This window comes from Leptidea sinapis, chromosome 1 (assembly GCF_905404315.1).
Source record: "Leptidea sinapis chromosome 1, ilLepSina1.1, whole genome shotgun sequence".
Lineage (NCBI taxonomy): Eukaryota > Metazoa > Arthropoda > Insecta > Lepidoptera > Pieridae > Leptidea > Leptidea sinapis.
The window spans coordinates 10,650,342-10,673,139 of record NC_066265.1 but is presented as its reverse complement, the minus strand read 5'-3'; the positions used below and the strand labels follow the sequence as shown (position 1 = coordinate 10,673,139).

General features: G+C 34.2%; 1 protein-coding gene across 1 annotated transcript in view; it reads right to left on the bottom strand.

The window, feature by feature from the left end:
• The window catches only part of LOC126966714 (bicaudal D-related protein homolog), a 127,193-nt gene that overhangs the window by 43,854 nt on the left and 60,541 nt on the right, over positions 1–22,798 (bottom strand). Inside the window, exon 2 of the mRNA XM_050810929.1 lies at positions 13,117–13,257. Coding sequence (XP_050666886.1) covers positions 13,117–13,257 — 141 coding nt within the window. The remainder of the gene's footprint in view (positions 1–13,116; positions 13,258–22,798) is intronic.

The following is a 22,798-nucleotide window of genomic DNA, read 5'->3' as shown; positions in this document are numbered from 1 at the left end:
CTCATCTAACGTATTCTGGCGATCTTGACCAGACAGTCGGTCCATCTTGTGGGGGGCCTACCAACACTACGTCTTCCGGTACGTGGTCATCATTCGTCAACTCTACTGCCTCAACGGCCATCTGTCCGTCGAGCTATTTACCCTGCCCACTGCCACTTCAGCATCACAATCATAAACTTGAGGGTATTGTTAAAACCAGATTATGTTTTATGTAACAATTTTTCCCTCGCTGTATAAATGAATACTTTATACATGTTTGAAGTATGGTATATATTAATAAAACCGAGTCCCTACCTAAGTACTGTTGTTCCGCCTTATTTATTTTTATGAACAACTAGCTTATTATTAAAATTAATTATTATTAATTAAACTTAACATTAAATAAGATATCACAATATTTTTTATTGCTCAAGGGCCGAGTATCTAAGGAAAGTTAGAAGACTTAATTTGCCAAATGAAAACCTCTTTCAATTAATTTATATATAGATATGTATCGTTAATGTTTAAATTTATGAATATAGTACAAAAAATTGTTGTATTTATTGCTGACCAGGCCTTTTTCCGAGGCCTTGTTCATCCCTTAGGCGATAGGATAAACCGGTACAGACTAAGTTAAACTAGTTTCTCCTATCTGCCTGTAGAAAAACCCGATTAGCCAAGGCATAGTCTATACTAGTCTTGCCTCTCTGAAAATCTTATCTTCAACGAGGCAGAACTATATACAAAACAATTATTATATCTTTAAGGAAGCGATCGTAAGAAACTTTTTATCAACCGTTTTATCTCATAGCCTTTATAATTATATAAAATATTATAATATGAACTGGAAATTAGAAATTTATATAAGCTTTACTTACCTACTTAACCTACTTTAATTACTATGTATTTACTGTACGCTTTAAGATGCAATTTTGTAACCTACTTTTTATAACATAGCCTGTAAGTTCTATTTAAGTCGAAATTCCTTTATGCAACAATAAATGTCTTAAACCACCAACCTTTGACATCGATCAATAATCTGGCTTTCTAATGGTAACATAATTTTCAAAATGAGTTCAGTAGATAATATTAGTATAGAGATATTCATCTTGCTATAATTAAAAAATTTCGTAATAAATCTTTCACACGTCGCCACTTATTACGGGTATACAGCCACAACTACAGTATTTCGTATTAAGCTATAAAAAGTTAATTGTATTTCAAATGTATTTGGTTCATTAACAGCTCATTTGGAAACTAGTTTTCTTACTACGAATATTATCTTCTCGTTTCGTAAACATATTGCATCTTTGATGTTTGCTAAATCAATATTCATACATTTTGTAATATAAAGTATATATATTTATTTGGGGCAAACAGTACAGAAATAGGGAAATACTTTAAAATATAAGAAATATGAACAAAACTTGAAAGACTTATCTAGATATAAATATAATATACCTAAATAATTACTTAATTTAATTAAAGCTATAAATAAGAGATTTCCACCTAAGTATTGATTTATCGCCATATCTCTGGAACCATACGGAAAGACTTAAAATTTGGTAGGAATATTCCTATCGCCGAGTAGAGGTCACCTAAGAACGGATCTTACGAAATTTAACCGGCAAGTTTTTTTTTATTATGAACAGAACAACGATTTTACTATACGGGTCAGCAAGTCTATCTATCTATATATAAACTAGCTGACCCAGCAAACGGTGCATTGTTGATATTAAAATCGCGATACAAAAGTAACTGTTGATCGTAGATGGGTGAAAATTTGTAGTTGTATGTGGGCTGGCTCATAATCAAACAAATTTAAAAAAAAATGTCAAAAAAATAAAAAAAATAAAATTGGCGTGGACCACCCTTAACATTTAGGGGGATGAAAAATAGATTTTGTCCGATGCTCAGACCTACCCAATTTGCACTCAAAATTTCATGAGAATCGGTCAAGCCGTTTCGGAGGAGTTTAACTACAAACACCGCGACATGAGAATTTTATATATTATATAATAAAAATGGTCTTTGTTTGAGGCTCTTCCAAGCCTAAATAAACCACTGATCGTATCGATATAAAACTACCACCATTCGATACGAAATTTATCCTAGATGGTTTATGGCTAACAATTTTTGTATTGTATTTGTAATAAGATTAATAAAATATAAATTATTTTCTTTTCAAATTCGCCCAGCAAAGCGTGCCCGAACGGCTAGTCTATATATGTGTGTGTAATGAAAATGGTCTTTGTTTGAGGCTCAATCACGCCTTAACCACTGATCGTATCGACATGAGACTATCACCATTAGAAGCGAAATTTACCCTATATGGCTACTTATTTTTCGAATTCCAACGTTCCTCCATTAATTAATATCCTTTTAAAATTCACCCAACGAAGCGGGCGGGAACGGCTAGTCCTAGCTAATATAAATCGAAATTTACATAAGAATAAAGTTAGGCTAATTCTAGATCGTCATAATAAGGGTGCAGTCTTTTGTGCAAATAAAACTATAAACAGATTTGGCACAAAGAACAGTAAGGCTAAGAAACGAAAATATTTGTAAGCAATTGTTGAAAACAAGATCTGAACGATCCGTAGTTAATTGAATCTGTGTTAAATTAATTGGCAATGATTACACGAATTGCTACTCTGTTGTGACGATTTAAGAGTCAAGATAGGAAAGGAGATTGCGCAAGCTCTTCATGGTTTCGGAAGGACGTAGTGACAATGAACGCTGTTGCAAGAAGCGTGTGGTTCAAGTTATAAGTTGACGGATCTTGGACTTTAATACCATGATGCCGGCTTGATTATCTGTACCACAACGGCGCCTATTTCTGACGTGAAGCATTAATGTGTAAGCATTACTTCGTCCGAAGCGATCCGTAGCTAGTGAAATTACTGGGCAAATGAGACTAACATCTTATGTCACCTGGAGACAACTAACGAGCGCAATTGTAGTACCCCTCAGAATTTTTAGGTTTTTCAAGAATCTTGTGCGGCACTGCATTGTAATGAGAAAGGCGTATCAATTACGATCAGCTGAACGTCTTGATCTTTTCGCCTCTTATTTTCATTAAAAAACTTGAAGCGCGCGGCGTTTAGTAGAACATTATCCCTGCTAGTTTTGCGCAAGGGATGACGACATCGTATCTACGAACAAATCTTCGATCGATTTTTATATTCGCAGCTCTGCTAACATACTAAAGTATAGGACACATGTAAGCTTCTGTAACTTTTTAATGCCTTTTGATTAAAAAGTTTCTAACCTATTAAATTTTAACAAGAACACCTATCTACCTACGCATCAAAAAACATTGACATTTAAGAATAAATTTGACATATATAATGTATGGTTAATGGTTGAAATAAAATAATTATATATTTTGATTTTATAACTCAGAAGTGATAACCCTGACTGTTCTGCCGGCAGCGACCTCTGCCCCCACCGCACCGCCTCCTCCAATTTGTGCCGCCTATTTCTGGCGAAGTTCTACTTCTACTAGATTTTTACTTATTTTAAGAATAATATCTCCAGACTAGTACCGTCGTTTATTCGTATTTGTTATTATTTCTATTCTTTATTTCGAGAGGAGCACATAACAATGTAGTGCCACTCAGGGTTCTCGAAAAAATATTGGCAATTGCGCTCGTTACTTTGAGATATTTCATGCTGTCTTATAAGTAATTTCAGTAGATACGGCACCCTTCAAACCAAAACACAATTGTACTTACTTCACGACCATTGACGTAAAATATACACCTCTTTATAGAGACTCACAATCACGAACAAAAATTGTATGAAGCAAAACTTTGCCTACGAGTCTATTAGGCAGAGTTTTTGTTCAGTTGAGTTTCGACCGCGCTTTGAATACAACGCCGCGCAATGACAAAGTGCTCAGTGAAAAACTGTCCAAACAACAGCATATCCAAACTTAAAAAGGATGGAGTGTCGTATTTCGGGAAAATGCCCCTTTATATTAACAGAATTTTGTAACTAACTTGACGTATTTAATCATTTTGCTAAATAATTACATTTCTATTGCTAAAACAAAATGTTCTTGTCTCGTGTTCGCGTCCGAGCTAATGAGCGTATACATTAAATAGACTTTAAACATTACTGCCACGAAATAAGGTTGTACTTAGGGTGTTACATTGAATTATTATTTTAATGTTATCTGTTTAAGTTATTGTTTACGTATATACAACGCCGCTCGGACATTTTTTGACGACCTTTTAATAGGCGATTGCGAGTATAGTTGTGTATTGTACGTCAATTTTTTAGACAGAAAAAGACGCCGCTTGGACATTCTACGATAAGAAGCGAAACACTGCAAAACTGCGGGTTGAAGAAAAATATTAAAATTTTGATGATTAACTGACTTTTATTGAAACACTTTTTTACACAAATTATCTTGCCCCAAGTTAAGCATATATATAGCCTGTGTTATGGGTTACAAGACAATGGTATATTTAATACAATTTACTTACTTAAACATACATAAATTCATATAAAAATACATAAATACATTTAAACATCCATGACCCGGAATCAAACATCCATATTCATCATATAAATGCTTGCACCTACCGGGATTCGAACCCGGGACCTCTAGCTTAGTACGTAGGATCGCTAACCACTTGGCTATACAGCTCGTCTATTGGGAATAAGAACTGATGCTTGTAAAATCTATCAGTACAAGGGAGTTTTGTCTGTGAAGATTCTTTACCAGATAACAAAGGCAAGTAATTCATTTGATTTAAATCAAACCAAGCGTGAATCAGATGTAATATCGCCGGCAACTTAACACTTACGTATGTCGAGTTGGTCACGCCTCTGCCTGCCTTACAATGGCTGTGATGCAGGATGTACCGACAACACACGATAGGGCTCTTAGAGGAAGTCGCACAGGAAAAGAGGTAAATGCAGGGGGTTCTAATGAGGTTCATTCAAGGAAGTTATAAAATACTTTTATTTTGTTAAAAATTCTGTTTTTGAAGTCGTAGTGTACTCTATTATCCTATTCTGCGTATGACTATATACATTACTATGATTACATTAAAATAAAATTATTAAGAATATGTACTGAAAGCATTTCCGCGTTGGGAAAGCTGATCCGTTGACCGAAATAGCTGCCAGCGCTTGGGTTTCCGATACTGAGGCGCGAAGACGCGGAGAATGTTCAAAGTACTATTACTTTGAACATTCTCCGCGTCTCTGGGCCCCACGGGCCAAGTGTGTCTCACTGAGACCGACGTATTTGCGACGATTGCTGTCTTCGGCAGTCGAAGTAGCAGCCGATATGTGTATATATATATATTATGTATTTTAATATTGGTTCGCTGGTACCTACATGTCATGTCTTTTGCCGTACCGGAACTGACTCCCCGTACCCCAGCCCGCTAGCTAAATTTTCGTCACACGGCAAAACGGGATGCCTACTGACTTAAGGTAACTATTTATTTGTGTATAAGCCATACAAAATAAGTTATACTTCTTTTGGCGCGTTAGGGAAATATTTTCAGAGTTAAGTTTTACGATGTACGAGCTCGGCGTCACGCAAATTCGACACCTCGACGTTATTTTGCTAATTAGACTATTTGTATCATACTTCGGCTACCATAAGTGTCCTATAACTCATATGATTACTGAACTTAGATTAAGGATTTGTCTCCACTGCGCTCCAACTAGATACCACAGGCGTAGTCGGAAAGTGCGGCAACTAACTGATATGTTAACTTTTAATTAAATTATACATAGTAGAATCATATCCCCAGAATGTCTCAAAAATGTAAACCTTACAGTCCCTAGAAATAGACTAATAATCCCTTTAAAAAATATTTTCAGCCCAACAATCAGCAGACCTTATCAATATTACATTATGTAAACACCTTTAACATAATAATGAGCTCTTATAATGATATCACTTCAAAAGATAGATATTTTTCAATTTAAGGTTAATATCAATAAATTTAAAGCCTGCATTGAGATATTATGATCTTAGTTAAGTAACTTTGCTAATAATTGAAACAAAAAGCCAGGTTGCGTAGTAATACTTTGTAAAAATAATACTATAAGAAGTAAGAAGAAACACGCTGGGATCACATATTATTAGTAAGAATAATAAAAAATTATATTTAAATTAACGTTATTTAACTCAATTACTTAATGGTTTAATATCTTATATCTCAAGGTGACGAGCGCAGCTAAGAATGTTTGGAGTTTTTCAAGAATCCTTAGCGGCACTGCATTGTAATGGGCAAGGCGTATCTATTACTATCAGCTGAACGTCCTGCTCGTCTTGTCCCTTATTTTCATAAAAAGGGCAGGGAATCTCCTCTATTTTGAATGAAGGTATTTTAAGACACCCCAGCCTAATTCTGGCCATGGCTTCGCATTCTAGAAGGATGTGTTTGGGGTCTTCAGTGGCTTCGCAACAGAAGTGGCTTTCACCACCGGACATTACTATAAAGGTCTGCGACCACTTGATGGTAGTTTACTCGTTGGAGCTCTATTACGTAAAAAAGTAATAATTTACGTCATAACAGTACATAGCTTTTTAGTAAAAAGTCAATTAGTATTAGTAGCGGTATAATTAAGTCCTCCGGCTCTAGGAGTGGCCGAGCAAGGTCACAAAGTACGCACAGCGTCGATAAATTCAAGGAATTTATATGTAACTTACTAAAACCACGACAATCATGGTAGTTTTATGGCTGTTCTTAACAACAGTCGCTTTGTATGAAGCGATTTGTAACCTAGATTAGATTTAACGCCGCATCGATCGGTACTTTTTATGGCTTTTGGAGATTTGTGAGTACATATTTAAGAACTTAGGGCAAACTATCTTCTTCATAAATAGGTATATAAATTCATTGTATTTGGTTGGCATAAGGACATGTTGCTTTCTAGAGTATCTGCACACAACGTTGTCTACTAATACAAGAGGTATAAATCCAAAATATAATCTCTTCAAAAGTTGAAATCGTGCCATCTGTCTGTAGGACCTTTTTTATTATACTAAGCTTAGATTAAGAATTGGTCTGCGCTCCAACTAGATACCGCAATACCTAACAACTATCGATTTTTTTACGACAACTATTAGATGCTTGTGTGCGTGGCATTTTAACATGCGTCTATAATCGTCATCATATAATCTTAATATACGCTTCGTGTTATTTTATATTGAAATTAATAAAATACAAGCTACTTACTGATGATATGTGATCCCAGCGGCTTTCTTATTTCTTGTAGTATTATTTTTACAAAGTCTTACTTCGCAACCCGGCATTTTAATTTCAATAATAAGTAAGGTTTAATAGAACATGTGGCACGTCAACGTCACACATTGTTCGAGACTCGCTCGAGTACGCCCTTCGACTGAGCCAAGCGATCATTTGCCTAATTAATCCCAGAAGTGAGGGTTATCACTTCAAAAATAACAAATTGTTGAGAGTTGAACAGTTGTCCAAAATAAGAATCTTAACATCACAATATCATTCTGATAATTGGTTTCCTCAGCAATAAAAATTTTAAGGCATTAGTAGGGTTTCCTTGGGTGTCCTTCTCAAAAACGTGATATGTTTCACTAATCCTTCTTTAATGCTAATCGGATTGTCTTAAGCGGCTTCGCTATTTACAAAATGTCTTCAAGAAAGTCTAATACGGTGTTATTTTCGACTAAATACTTTTTAAGAGTATCCTTGTTAATGTCGTAATATTTCTTTTACAAGAGATATAAGCTGGACTCAAATCATGCTTTGCTTATTGTCTATAGAATTGTCAGAAGAATAAATTGTTGATTCCATGATAACGATTACATATACTTAACGATTCTTTCATGGTAAACTCTGTGCGTTTCTATAACAAACTCCCATCAAAAGTGACAGAGCTATCAATTCGTCATTTCAAATCTTATATTAAAAAACAATTAATTAAGGAAGCCTATTATAGAATAGATGATTTTATAAATGCCAAGATAGCTTGGCCAGATGTTGTTCCATCTCGCAATGACAGCTTGACAATAGGTTCTTGTAAACCGGTGTAGAGCTATGACTATGTCAAAACCGTGATATTACAATTTCACTTGTGATATTATAATTTAAGTTAAAAATTGCTTAGTTTCTGATCGAAAACATGTTATATCACGAAGCCCGCTTTATATAAATTCTTCTGGATGGGCATGAAAATTTTCAATAACATCCCTGATTCATTTAAGTTGTTACTTTTATCAAGATTTAAAGTATCCTTTCACAGTTGGCAGAGAAGCATCGTTCAAAACAATTTTGTTTTTCAAATTTTATTTGTGTATTAATCCTAGAAGTGAGGGTTATCACTTTAATAACATAACAAATTGTTTAGATTTACAAGAGCGACATCTCAAGTCAATTTCTCAATATGCAAATATTGGGGTTGAGCAGGTTATCAACTGTAAAGTAGATCCTGTAGATGAAGCCACAACCTGAGAGTTGAACAAAGCAAACAGAATTTTATTGCGAGGCGGTACTCGAACGGTTAGCTCAGTTGGTAAGAGCACCGGCACGGAACGCCGGAGGTCGTTGGGTTCGAATCCCGCATCGTTCATAAAATTTTGTTTTTCAAATTTTATTTGTGTACTATAGAAGAGTTTTTTGACCACAAAGAGTAAAGGATTTTGACATTGCATTCTAAGTTGATTATTTCTATCTTGGACTTTAATATTTTTTATATTAAATCAAATTATAATTTTGTTGTCTGAATTTTGTGTTACATAAAATAAATTAATTTATCTATACTAATATTATAAAGCTGCAGTGTTTGTTTGTTTGAACGCGCTAATCTCTGGTGCTACTGGTCCGATTTGAATGATTCTTTCAGTGTTGGGTAGTCCATTATCGAGGAAGGCTATAGGCTATGTTTTTTTTTTCAAAGTTAGGGATCCGTAAAAAAAATTGCTATTTTGTAACACAAGGTGTAAAATTGAAAACCTATTTTTGCGTGCGCTGCAAAAACTATTGACAATAGAACAAAATGATGTACAGGCTATAATATAGGCAATATTTTATTACTTATAAAACTATCGCGTGAATTATACTTTTTATGGCAAAACAACGTTTGCCGGGTCAGCTAGTATTGTAATAAAATTTTTGCCCAAGACCAAGTTTGCATGCTGTTGGTAATGGCTAAATAGGAGATACTTTAAGCTATTGTAAGACCAAATTTGTACCACCCTATTTAATAGCAAATAAATATGAATATGAATATGAATATGGATAAAAGAGTTGACTAATTTTTTTTTTTTAAATATAAAATAAAATATTATTATAAAAAAAAAATTTCTGATACATTTTGTATGGATTGACATTTTGATGACATCTCGAGAATAGAAATAATTCAATAAAGTTTTTTGTTAGTTTCACGCTACATGAGTTATAAAATACAACTGACAGTGCACGTCATGTTATTCAAGTTATTATAAATTATTATTATAAATCCTTCATACATTACTTAGTTCACTTAATTCTACTTAATATTATTATACTATAATAACAATACAAGTAATGGAACATACACGACATTTTTCTGGACAAACAACACCAAATAATGTATTTGTCAATACAATTAATATACACTCGTCAGTGGTAAAATGTAAAAAGGATACGCCATCAAGCCAAACAATAATAATAATAATATAATTTACCAGTAGGTTGTCGATCGACTTCATTTCTTACAATTTAACGGTCTCGTTTTTGTAATGTCACGGGTACACTATAGTGATCTCGTATTGTAATAAATCTAGACTTAAAACTATGAAATTTTACATTTTAAACTTTACATTTTTTATTAAATAATAATTTATTTTTATTACGGAACCCTCGTCATGAATCAGGTTTTAAACTATAATTTAATTTGAAGTCGATTCATGAAACATATTTAGTCACAATTCTAAAGAAAAAATAACAGATCACAATAACTCTTTGATCGGCGATAATGACATTCCATAATGTGAACCTCTCGGACGTAATAGAAAAAAAGAAATCTTGCCCATTAACGTAACAATGGAGACTGACGAACAAGTAAGCCAAGGTCGTTGGTAAAATATTATAAGGTATTATTTACTTGACTAGCTACGGAGCTAAGCTATCGAAGTAAGCACCAGTGGGAGGCTCCTTTGCACAGGAAGCCAGCTAGATTATAAATAAATATATCATTGTCTTGTAACCCATAACACAGGCTATATATGCTTAACTTGGGGCAAGATAATTTGTGTATAAAGTGTGTCAATATAAAAAAAAATATATAAACATTTTTTTTTTATGGAATAGGAGGACAATCGAGCGTACAGGTCACCTGTTGTTAAGTGATCACCGCCGGCAATACTCTCTTGCAACACGAGAGGAATCACAAGAGCGTTGCCGGCCTTTAAGGAAGGTGTACGCGCTTTTTTTGTTTGTAACATTACTGTGTATTGAATGAAATCAACACGTCACCCTGTCACCCAGCTGTCAGTAACTTAAGTGTCACTACACTACGCTCTGTCCATATATTCCCGCTAAAAAATCTCGCTCTGTCTGTCTCCGTCTCTAGTAATTTAATAAAACAAATACTATTGAGTCTTCTCAAGTATTTTATTTATTTATTCCTTCACTGTGTTTCGGTCTGAAGGGCGCTGTTGCTAGTGAAATTACTGGGCAAATGTGACTTAACATCTTATGTCTCAAGGTGACGTAGGGGGGCAATTGTAGTGCCACTCAGAATTTTGGGGTTTTTCAAGAATCCTTAGCGGCACTGCATTGTATTGGGTACGGCGTATCAATTACCATCAGCTGAACGTCCTGCTCGTATTGTCCCTTATTTTCATAAAACAAAAGGTTAAGATTATTTTTTCAAATAAAAGTTGTCAAGATTGATGAAAAGGATATACAGTAGCTATTCGTCATCCGGTAATTGAAATTCTGTAACGAATTGGTACCCGAAATACCTTAAAAGAGGAGGTATCCAAGAGAATACAAAACAAAAGATGGGAAGATGAACTTAAAACAATAGCAGACAAGTTATGGAGAAGAAAAGCCAGAGATAAGCGAGAATGCCCAAATTAAATTTGAAAACAAAATTTATGAACAATGCGGGACTCGAACCAGCGACCTCTCCCGTTCCGTGCGAGCGCTCTTCCACTGAGCCAATACTTTGAGTGACGTCACGTTCATAAATCTTGATAACAATAACAATTTTTAACAATATAACACAAAAAATATTGTCAGTTGTGGAGACTACCGATAGAAATGAAAACTTAGATCTTTTAGTAAGCATTTAAAGTTTGAAATTTAATAATGTTTAAAAACAATTAAATTATTCATTTCCATTTTTTTAAATTGGTTTTAAATAATATATTATTCAAACAAAAACACTATTTCAACAATGCACAGTATATACACATTGAACTTTTCACTAAATCCATTCAATGTCATTTATAAGATATGCACTAATGTTGCACAATACGTCAGTTGTATAGCAACAGATATACCGCTATAAGCAGTTCGTTGACGCGAACTCACGAGATTTCACCCACCCGAAGACTAACTAACTAAAAAAATTTTTAACTTTTATATCGCGTGCGCCAGTCGTGAGCATGTCGGTGACAAGAACCCAGCCATAAGGTTTTCCTCTATCAAAAAGTATCCAACGCGGCTAAAGAAATTTTTACTTCAAAAATCAATTTAATATTTGTTAAATCAGTTTCAATAGAGCAAGTTGGTTGGCTATTCCACAGTAGTAATCTATATATATAAAAGAGAATGTATGTTTGTATGTTCCCTAATAACTCCTAAACTATTCGACCGATCTCAATGAAATCTTTTGTAATCGTTGAAGCTCAAGGAAGGTTTACATATATATTTTGTCGTGTCACGATCCCACCCACGCATGTACCATATCTCTTGAACCGTTTATTGACAGAACAACGTCTGTCGGGTCAGCTAGTCAGAAATAATGGCCTCGCTATTACAGCGGCTGTTCAAATAACAATGAATAATACTTGTTTGATTAACTCATTGTTTTGAATTCATTCAACAGTCAATAATAAAAACGAGTAATATAATGTTCATTTATCCAAGTCAGTTGATGCTATAGACAAACCTTATATGTAATTTATACGCTGACAGCTGTGAAATACGGCAAAAAAAATAGTGGCTAACTGTTAACCTCTATTTTCAGCAAATGCGCGCACACTTACACAAAGAGAATAGCGTATCACGAGTATAAGACATAATAGTCATGCACACTAAAGTAGTAAACCTGGCCGCTTGTTACCTAACTGCTTGCATTACGTAACAGAAAGAGGGTCTGTACAGAAGTATAAATTATCTAAAAGATAAATTATTATTAAATCGCAACGAAATCTTTTTTAATGATTCGCCTAGCATTTCTTTATTATTTGACAAATTTAACTACGCTGCGAGTTATCAGTTACTATTTAAACTATTATTGTAAATACCTATGTTTTCTGAAATTTTTTTATGACAATTCTCATTGTTTTAATTACAATATTTAAAATACCTTCAAGAAGTAATAATATTATTATAATAGTTAAAAAAAACTTAAAAACACGCTTAAAAGCACAAAATTCTCTTTGGTATTTGCAAATTTCCTAATATTAGAGAAATCGGTTAAAGATCCTGCCTTATCGACGATAGATGAAAATTGTAAAAATTAACAAAAAAAAAAATATTTTGCAAATTGAAAAATAGAATAATTTTATCAAATTAATGTATTGTCATCGGTCTTCGATAAATTTACGAAGTTTGAACGAAATCTGGCCGTTTAAACTAGGTCAAAATTGCGCCCAATTGAGTCGGTTACAAACAAACATACATACAGGTGAAGCTAATAAAAAGCGTTTAAAAACTATCACTACGTACACGAACTATCAGGGGGAGGCTCCTTTGCACAGGAAGCCGGCTAGATTATGGGTACCACAACGGCGCCTATTTCTGCCGTGAAGCAGTATTGTGTAAACATAACTGTGTTTCGGTCTGAAGGGCGCCGTAGCTAGTGAAATTAAATTAGTGCGGCACTGCATTGTCATGGGTAGGGCGTATCAATTACCATCGGAGCTTATTTTCATTAAAAAAAACTAAGATTTGGCATATATAATCTTACCTGCTTGACAGAATTATCTCTAGAACCGATCTCGGCACCCAACTTCTTTATTTCACTCTGCAACTCAAAGATCCTGGCCTCGTAGTCCTCTTGGGTGGTGTCCAGGCGACGTCGTAACAAATGCTTCTCTTGTTCCAACTCCTGTTGAGCAGAAATATAATACTGTTAATGTTTTCATTCCACTAATATACAAAATATCTGCAAAAGATTACCCTCCTTATAAAAACAACATTTACAACCTTTCCAAAAACCAAAAAAAAAAATCACTTAAGTACGAACTAAAGAAGTTATTCTTCTTTAGCGTAATAAAACCGAAATCCTTAAAAATATATTCCTCGTGCTCTTTTAAGTTTGTGGAAAATACTATATTGTAATAAAGAATTAGATACAACCAATGATAAGATTAGTATACCGCATAATTTAGTAAAATACATATCATTATATTATTTTTATACAATTAGAGAGAAATATTTTTTTTAATTTTAAAACGTGTATATAAATTGAAATTATATATTATACTAGCTGACCCAGCAAAAGTTGTATTGCCATATAAAGTATTAAGAAAATTCAATTGTCGTACTACAATAATTATTGTATTCGATTGCCATCTTGCAACCCTATTGCGGATCTGTGGATGGAACAGAATAATTTAAAAATCGCGATACAAAATAGATGTTGATCGTATACGGGTGAAAATTTGTATGTATTTTTAATGCTAAATCATAATAAGATAAAAATAAAATAAATTGCCAAAAAATATATGTAGGGGTGGGTCACGCTTATGATTTAGGTTAGATATTAGGTTAATTTTATATACAAGAATAAGCAATTGAAATTAAACAAACCTGATCTGTCTAATAGCAAGAGGCTCTAACTAGACGTATAAATTATCTGAGATATAAACCAGGCCATAAAATCTTTTAAAAAAAATCTCAACGAAATCTTTATATTTAATTATTAGGCTATCAATTTTTTATTCTTGGACAATTTCTAGTTAACTGCGAGTAATCACTTTATATTATAATTGAAATGATTTGTAAAACGATGAAAATGTAAATGTTAATTTAAAAGAGGGACAGTGAGTTTCTTGCTACTTCTCCTCATTTGCTCAACCTTTACGAAGTTGCGGCACGTCAACAAGAAAAAAAAACTACTTTTATAAAAACTGAACAGTATCAAATAACTAAAAATTTAATTTAATACCCCTCTTATGCAAACCTTTACCTTTAATATTAATAAAATACTATTATTTTATATGTGCTACCTATTGATAGTTTTGAAGTAAGTGCCAAGCCAAATGTAATAAAGGTACCTACACTCACCACGCCAGAATTACGTAAATCGGATCATAAATCTCAGAGTAATCGGTGTACATACATAAAAAAAAATACCGATCGAATAGATAACCTCCTCCTTTTTGAAGTCGATTAAAAATTAACAATCATAAGTGTCATTTCCGTATCCTACATTAATAAAGTAATTTTGATTTGATTTGGTTTTAATCAGGCACTAATTATTATTATGATATTCAACCTGAAGTAGACAAGTTCATTGTTGAAACATAATCTTCGCTTTCGTGTTTTACGTTCACAAAGAAAGAATTATCACCAAGTTATTTACAGTAATCCTCAGAAGAACGATCCAAGATAATACTATCGTAATTACAATAGCAAAAAGTACCAGCAGTTTGTAACTTTTCAATAAATGCTCTTAACCTTTTTCTTGTCTTAGCTAATACCGGTTCTATGAACCTGATAAATGTCATGTTTTTATTGAACAAACCTGTTTACTTGTTTTGTGTTCGCATTAGTTTTAATAGCTACCCACACACGGTACTATAATTGGTAGTTGAAATATTGACCGACTGCTAAGTTCATTAGTATTCAGTTTAGGAAACTTCTAGATCGATTAGGAATTGCAGATTTCCAATAAAGATTCAACGTAGCTATTATTGAGCGAAGCGAAGCTGAGCGGAGCTCCCACCGCGTGACTCTAATTGATTTCTGTGTTAAATTGATTCTTGGCCATTTCTGGACCTTTTTTAAAAATTTTTGAACTCATAGAAAGCTTTCAAAATTTTCTAGGTTATTGTCGAGATAGAATTTTGAATTTCGACTTGATTCAATTATGGTAATTAAACAAACATGATTTACAAATTATTCTAAATTAGCACGCGCTATTTATATTTATTTAAAAATTTAACCGATTGATCAAATCACAATAAGTTTTAATTGTAACATTGCTATCAATCGAGAGTGATTCGACTGCCAGGTTCTTAGTTATTAAATTTGGAAATTAGCACAAGTTTCTCATTTTTCATGTGTCAAGTTTAAATATGGTGCCAAATTCCAAAAGATTCTTTTTATTGTCTTTGTTTGATTAATTTTGTTTTGTTATTGTACACAGATTTAGTTTACCTCGCTTCGCTCAAATATACGCCTCAGCGAAGCGGTACGACGAGCGATTGCGGCATCCTAGTGATAATAAAGTCTTGAAAAATGAGTTAGTTACAAAAGTTTAGTTGGCAAGAGTCATTAAATTTTACAAAACCAGTTATAAAATTCAAGCAAATAGTACCAAACAAACATAATAAAAACCAGACAATAAAGAAAAATGTAAAGTCTGTGTGTAAAGTAATTAATGATTCAGACATAAGAATTACGTCAGATGAGTTGCACTTGTATAAATGTCTGAACATTCCTTACTTGTAATACCACTAAGTTTCTTTTTTTAATATGTTTATTTAAAACGTTACAAATTTACATTAATATAACAAACAGCAAACCAAAAATCACGAAGATTTGTCCGGATTGCTAACATGAGTTGAGTTCGCAATGAAAATTAAAATTAAGAATAGAAAAAACTTAAGTATGTATATACACAATCATTTAGATGAAAAACGAATTGTACTTTTGTCGTCAATCGCCACTCGACTTAAGCCGAACAGTTTGAGCTATTGCAAGGTATTGAAATAAATAAAACAAAATCACTAGTTTCCTTTTCCGATTGAGAGAATTCATGCAAGTTTGTAATAAGAAGATTAATTAATATGTTACCTTTTTATTTCAATATACTGCAGGCCTTTAAATGTCAGTCCGCAGGTGAGACGAATTTTTATTTGCAGAATTATTCCTTTAATTAAATTTTATACTCTATATATTTTTAACACTCTTTAATGTTTTTTTTTTCATTTTGTAGGTCCAAGTGTACAATAATTGTTCCGGTGTTGGACACTACGACCGTTTCCAGATCTATTTTTTTTTCCCACCTCGATGAAAAGCTCTCTTTTAGTCCCTGGTTCGAGGGAGAAAAGAGGCCGATTCCTCCGGCAAGGCGACTTTGGCCCTCGTACCAGGGACGAAAAGCGAGCTTTTTCATCCAGGTGGGAAAAAAGTCGTATACGCACCACGTGAGATAAGTAGGACAATGCCACCTGCGAATGCCAATATTCCGCGGGTGAGAATGATCTACTTTTCTCCCTAGGTGCGTAATATACTACTTTTATGGAAAAGGAGGACAAACGAGCGTACCTGGTGTTAAGTGATCACCGCCGCCCACCCAATATCCTTTGAAAATCACTACTACACTATATTACCAAGACATACTGCTTCCTCAAGAAAGCAGTGCTTGAGGAGAAGACTTTAATAAATTGCGATTCTAATTAATATCTTCTAAGAAGCTAACTCATTACACATTAGAGATTGATTTAATTTCAAATTTTGTACATATAACATCTTGTTTACTAAACCTTTTTCTGTTTGAGATAGCCAACACAACACTGGGAACGAAAAAAGTGGCGCAAGTGGAAAAAATACTGTGGTTTGTGGCTTTAAAAAAAGTAGGTTAAAGTAAATAATGTTATGAAAATAGCCAAAGAGATTTACTTTTTCAATTACGATTGTAGGCTCTTTAATTAAATTCAAGAAGCGTATCAGTTCCACCAACAATTTTCACTTTCATTCTTCTCCGTACGTCAGTCGGTGATTACACCTGATAAGTAAATTATATTATAAGAGAAAGTTTGTAAACAATAACAATATTATTTCATGGTTTAGTATTGCTATGCTCCTATTTTAAAATAACGCAGTTTCTTTCCAGCTATTTAACTTACTCGTCTAACTGTCGCGAAAGATAGGAGTTATTTAATTAACATTTTTTTTTTCTAAAATATATAGAATTTCGACTGTCTCTCAAATTAAGCATTAGTTGTCGTTTTATTCGTTTATCTCCTATTATTTGTTTGGTCCCGGTCTTTTTCAACGTACCCTGTCTATCTTGATCGCTATTAAGAGATATCTTGAGCGATATCAATTCCGCACAGTTTGTTATTTTAAGAGATATCCCTCACTTCTGGGATTACACAAATTTAATTTGTACCAATACTTTTAGCATGCAATTATTTGTACCATTACTTTTAATATGCAATTGATATGGTTGAACAGGTTATAAACTGTAACGTAGATCCTGTAGATGGAGCCCCAACCTGAGAGTTGAATAAGACATTCCAAGATTTAGTGTCGATGCGTCACTCGGATGGCTCAGTTGGTAAAAGCGCTCAGATGGAGCCCGAGAGACGCGGTAACGAATCACGCATTATCCATCAATTTTGGTATATACAAAATTTGTATTATTTATTTATTTGGAGAGGGTGGCTATGTGTCTAGTTCTAATAAGTCCTACTAATAGTCGTCGCGTCAAGAATTAAACTAATGTGTTCGCCACTCATACTTAAGGGTCGTCCTCCACCTTTACGAACCGCAGTATCTTCTTGACGCGAGTCTTACAAATAGCACCTGGGAACAGGGTCTGGTCGCCAAGGATGGTGTTACGCTTATGCATTAGTGGGCCGCAATCGCAGAGGAGACGAAGAGGCGTTTCATCAGCCTCAAGGCAAAATCTGCAAGTTTTATTCGATTCCGATCACACTGAGGTGCCTGTTAAGGCGATTGTGCCCAGTTAGTATCCTGGTAAGTATGCATAGATTTTTCCTGTTAGGACTTCAGTTCTGTATCTGTTGCAGAATTGCTTTAACTAAATTTGTATACTTTTGTAGATACATTGCATTGTCCCTATAAGACAAAAACATGTAATTTTAACCCTTCTTTTCTTTTATCGTTAATGCTTGAATTTTTTTCGTACAAACAGTGAATAATCAAATCAATCTTACACACCTGAAGGAAGTTTTAAAGTTATTGGAATGTACGAGGAATGTTATTGGAATTAATCCCCAAAAAGTGTTTTTTTTTTTTATGGAATAGGAGGACAAACGAGCGTACGGGTCACCTGGTGTTAAGTGATCACCGCCGCCCACATTCTCTTGCAACATCAGAGGAATCACAAGAGCGTTGCCGGCCTTTAATAAGTTAATTCTAAACCTAAATCTTAATTATATACCTACCGATACTAAATAAGTGCAAATTGCCTGCTTAAGTCCGCGGTCCAGCGGATGAATCGGAAATAATAAAATCTAGAAGTACAATTCATCAAGTAATACTAATGAAACAAAACTGAAGCATAATAAGGGGCGATATACCATAGATTTATTACGAAAGTTGAATTAACTGCAAGATTAATAGATATGTTTGCGATATTATTTCGGCATCATAAAAGTTACTGTACAAGATAATTTTTGTGACTTCCATGAAACCGTAAGAGCTATTCTAGCTTACAGTGCTTTACAATACAAAAATGTATGAAGAGGTAGACCACAAACCTTGTACAAAATATTAATTTTGTACTTTTTGGTTTCGTAGGTTGTTTTATAGTATATATATTTTTTGCTGTCGGTACTTTTTTATTTCTGAATGGTAGTATATTTGTAAATTGTTTACCTTTTTTATATTGAACGGGGGAATCGGCTCACCTAATGAGAAGTGAAAACCGCTTGCCATGGACTTCTGCAGTATACCAGATCTTGGAAATTTCCAGTCAGCGATTTCAGGATTTTATTTCATTAATATTTGGAGTTAAAGCCCTTATATCTGCGGTGCTATTCTGTGTTCGTGATTAACAATATGTGCTTCTGCGCACGTCCTTAGATTCTCATACAGTCACCTGCAGTTAGTTACCAGTATACTTTAAGGGGCTTTGAGGCTTTTTATGACATTAAGGGACGAGACGAGCAGTCATACAATTACGTCCGTCACCTTGAGAAATAAGATGTTAAGTCTCATTTGCCCAGGAATTACCAGTAACGGCGCCCTTCAGACCGCAATAATGCTTACACATCACTGCTTCACAGCAGAAATACCCATTATCTAGCCGGCATCCTGTGCAAAGGAGCCTCCTACTATAGGTTTTGAAGTAGGTACTAGAGAATGGTCGTTAGACCATACAGTGGCTGTGCGAAGAAAGAGGTACTAGCAAATATATATTACATGAAAATGTCTCACTAGACGATGCAATGGTTAGATTGTGACATTAGATAAGTATTCGTAACTGATTACGTTTCCCGCATCACATCCAACGGACGCCTCATCTAGATCATCAAGTTCACACAACGTGAAACTGGCCCAGTTCACCCACCACGGTTCAGGAGTTCCCATGTAGACCTGCAGACAATGCTGCCCTCGATTACACGCTTTCCTACATACCCTGCTTTCTATTGTTCCTCCAATGAACTCTTCTAACTGCGCATTATATGTTTTGTGATGATAGAACATCTTAGCTTACGAGAAGAATATCAAATCTAAATCCAAATAAATGAATGAATTTAAAGACAATAGAAAAGGATATATACGATTGCGTCGATGGTTTACGTCCACAAGGAACAGCTGATGTTTAAAATGAAATTGTGGTCAACTTGTTGTATCCTTAAAATATTCTTGAACTCTTGTATAAGGTTTTGCCAGCTAGATAGTAAACACAGATGTGTTTACTGAGCTAACATTCCTGGAAAGTAGGAATATCTACAGAATTTCGCCCAGGCAATGATGCACCGTTTACATAGGTGTGCATTTAAGTTTGTTAATATTAATTGCTACTAATGTATTGTGTAAAAATAAATGTATTTACAAGTGCACTTCTACAAGATGCAGATTTTTTTTTCTTTCCCTTAGGGAACATAATAATATAATTAAGTATTATAATGTTGCCCCACTTACAGTCATTTGTGTATAATAGGTACTATTATACCTGTAATCCAGCTTTTATTTCCTTATATTTCTGAACAGACATCCTCTTGTCGAATCGTAAAATATCTTAATCTTAAGCTGCAGATGAAACATTCCCTTTGACAAAGTCACATAGTAGCTGTTTTCATATTGTAGCATCAGTTTCAAAAATTAAAATCAATATATTTTTACGTCTTCTGCAACAAACCCAAATTAAACGTTGCCTTTGTTAAAACGAGTTAAAAAGAGACTGCCGACAAAGCACATTTCTTGTACTATTCCATAAAAAAAGTCTTGGAGCATCCGTTGAAAATTTGATCCATCAATGTATAAAATTCATTTCGAGCACATTAATGTATAAGTCACGCTTGTTGAGACTGTCAAAAGTGGCTTCTAGATGGTTCCCTAATGACGGAGGTTTGCACAATTTATTCTGCCGTATATTTTGCAATCGGTATCGTAACGCGTCGCGATCACGGGCGCATCCAAATGACTTCGCAACGTTAAGACAATGTGAATACCGATTATAAGTTACTTATTATCTTTTCAAGTGAAGATAGATGGATCATTCATTACACTTCTTACTTTCGCAGCATAATATTATCTCGCCTGTCTCCTCCCATACTTCCCTGGTATCCGCTTTATTAAAATCATCGCTGGCGTAAAGTAGACGTTAATTAGTTAATTCTGGACTTGACAACGATGACGTCACATTGTCGCTCCGTTACGGTGTGCAAAACAAGCATAACTAGGATATTATTAGTAATAAATAAACAACTGTTTATTTTTTCAGTATTATAGATTGATGTAAAGGTGTTGTGTTGTAATGGTTATTATTATAATGATGAAAAATTAATGAAATCTGAGTAAAGTAAAATAAGTATTTATTTTTCAGCGACACAGAACAACAGAAACTATGGAACCATTAGCAACAAAATTCAAAACGTAACAATGAAAACTTCAAAATCAAAGCAGTGGTGTACCTAAAGGTAATGAAACTGCAAACCATACTGATACAACAGGATGAGCGCGAGGTGGTAAAAGGGGTATGGGAGGGGGTCTTCACGTTCCAGCGAGGTCCAGAACTGATAATGTAAACTGGTCCTGTCATCCCGAAGGCCAATGTTCATTTATTCGATGCTCTAACATTAAAGGAAAATATTGCGAGGAAACCTGCACATGCTCGAGAAAATATTTAATGTGTTTGTGAAGGAAACTAACAAATACAGGCTTAACGCACGTGGGCTTGAACCCACTTTTCACACAAAATAGAATTCAAAGAAAGATATCGAATTTACAAAGATAGCCAGTAACTATAACTATAGGTAAATTATTTCCGAGGCGTTTTTGCATTTGTGTCTGTGGACGTGTACGGTCAGCACATAAATAAATAAACAATTAATACTTTTATATTTTTTTATAGGCAGGTACTCCATAATATGGAACTGACATTAAAATAGTGAATAATAATACTAAACATAATTTGCAATTCCAGGCTGTACAGGCTCTTTTAGTGTTTGTAGCTTTGACTTGGACCCTATCTAGTAGTAATAGTAGAAAAAAAGAATGCTGAGAGATTTTCTTGAGCCACTTCTCTCTCTCTGAGCACCATTTGTTTCCGAAGCTGTGGTAATATTAGAAGTGATATCAAAAAAAAAATCTAAAGGAATCAGTTTTGAGACAATAAATACCTTTTTACAATAAACTTTTGGTCGTTCTCGATCTAAATAGTGGTACACCCTTTGTAGGTATTACAACTTAGCTAGTTTTATGTAGGTAATGTGGTAAACTGATGCTAAAGATTATAATTTATTAATCAAGTAAGTTTTATGAGTATTAAATGACGATTACCAGCCATGTCAGTCGATGAAAATAGTAATGTGATGGTTATGTTAATGTGCGCAGGCGCAGGAATGGCAGAGCGACACGCGTGGAATATATTAATACGAACGCCACACTTGTGCAGTGGACAGTGGACTGAGTAGCCCACATTCGCTTTCACTCGTTCTGTCATTAATATTACGTATTGATTCCATTTGACTTAGGTTAGTTACATGAGGGCTGCTTATATTGAAAAGGAAAGGAGAGGATTCCAAAAATATCTCGGATATTTGCGAGAATAATTGTCTTGGGACTACTGCAATGATTCGATGATTTTTCTTTTGTCTTTTACTAACTACGACTATTTTTGATTCAGCACAGATCAACATCACCTAAATGAGGACGAGGGCATCGTTGGGTCGATCGTGATGGCGATCTTTTGGGGAGGTGTTTGTCCAGCAGTGGACTTCTTCCAGATGAGATGATAATAACCTTATACAGAATAACACATCTTCAACAAAAATTTTAAAGTGCTGATGTTGAAATTAGGGGTTATAATGGCAATGAGTTTCTAGCCAGTTTTTCTTCTTAAAGCTCAACCTTTAACTGCTCTAGGAACTTGAAATAATACCATCATAACATATTCACGATAAAACCTTGACATTAAACTTATGAGTCACGGTGATTAATGGTTTTATACACAGAGGACCACTTGACCTATTGATTATACTTCAAATGGTGTCAAATAT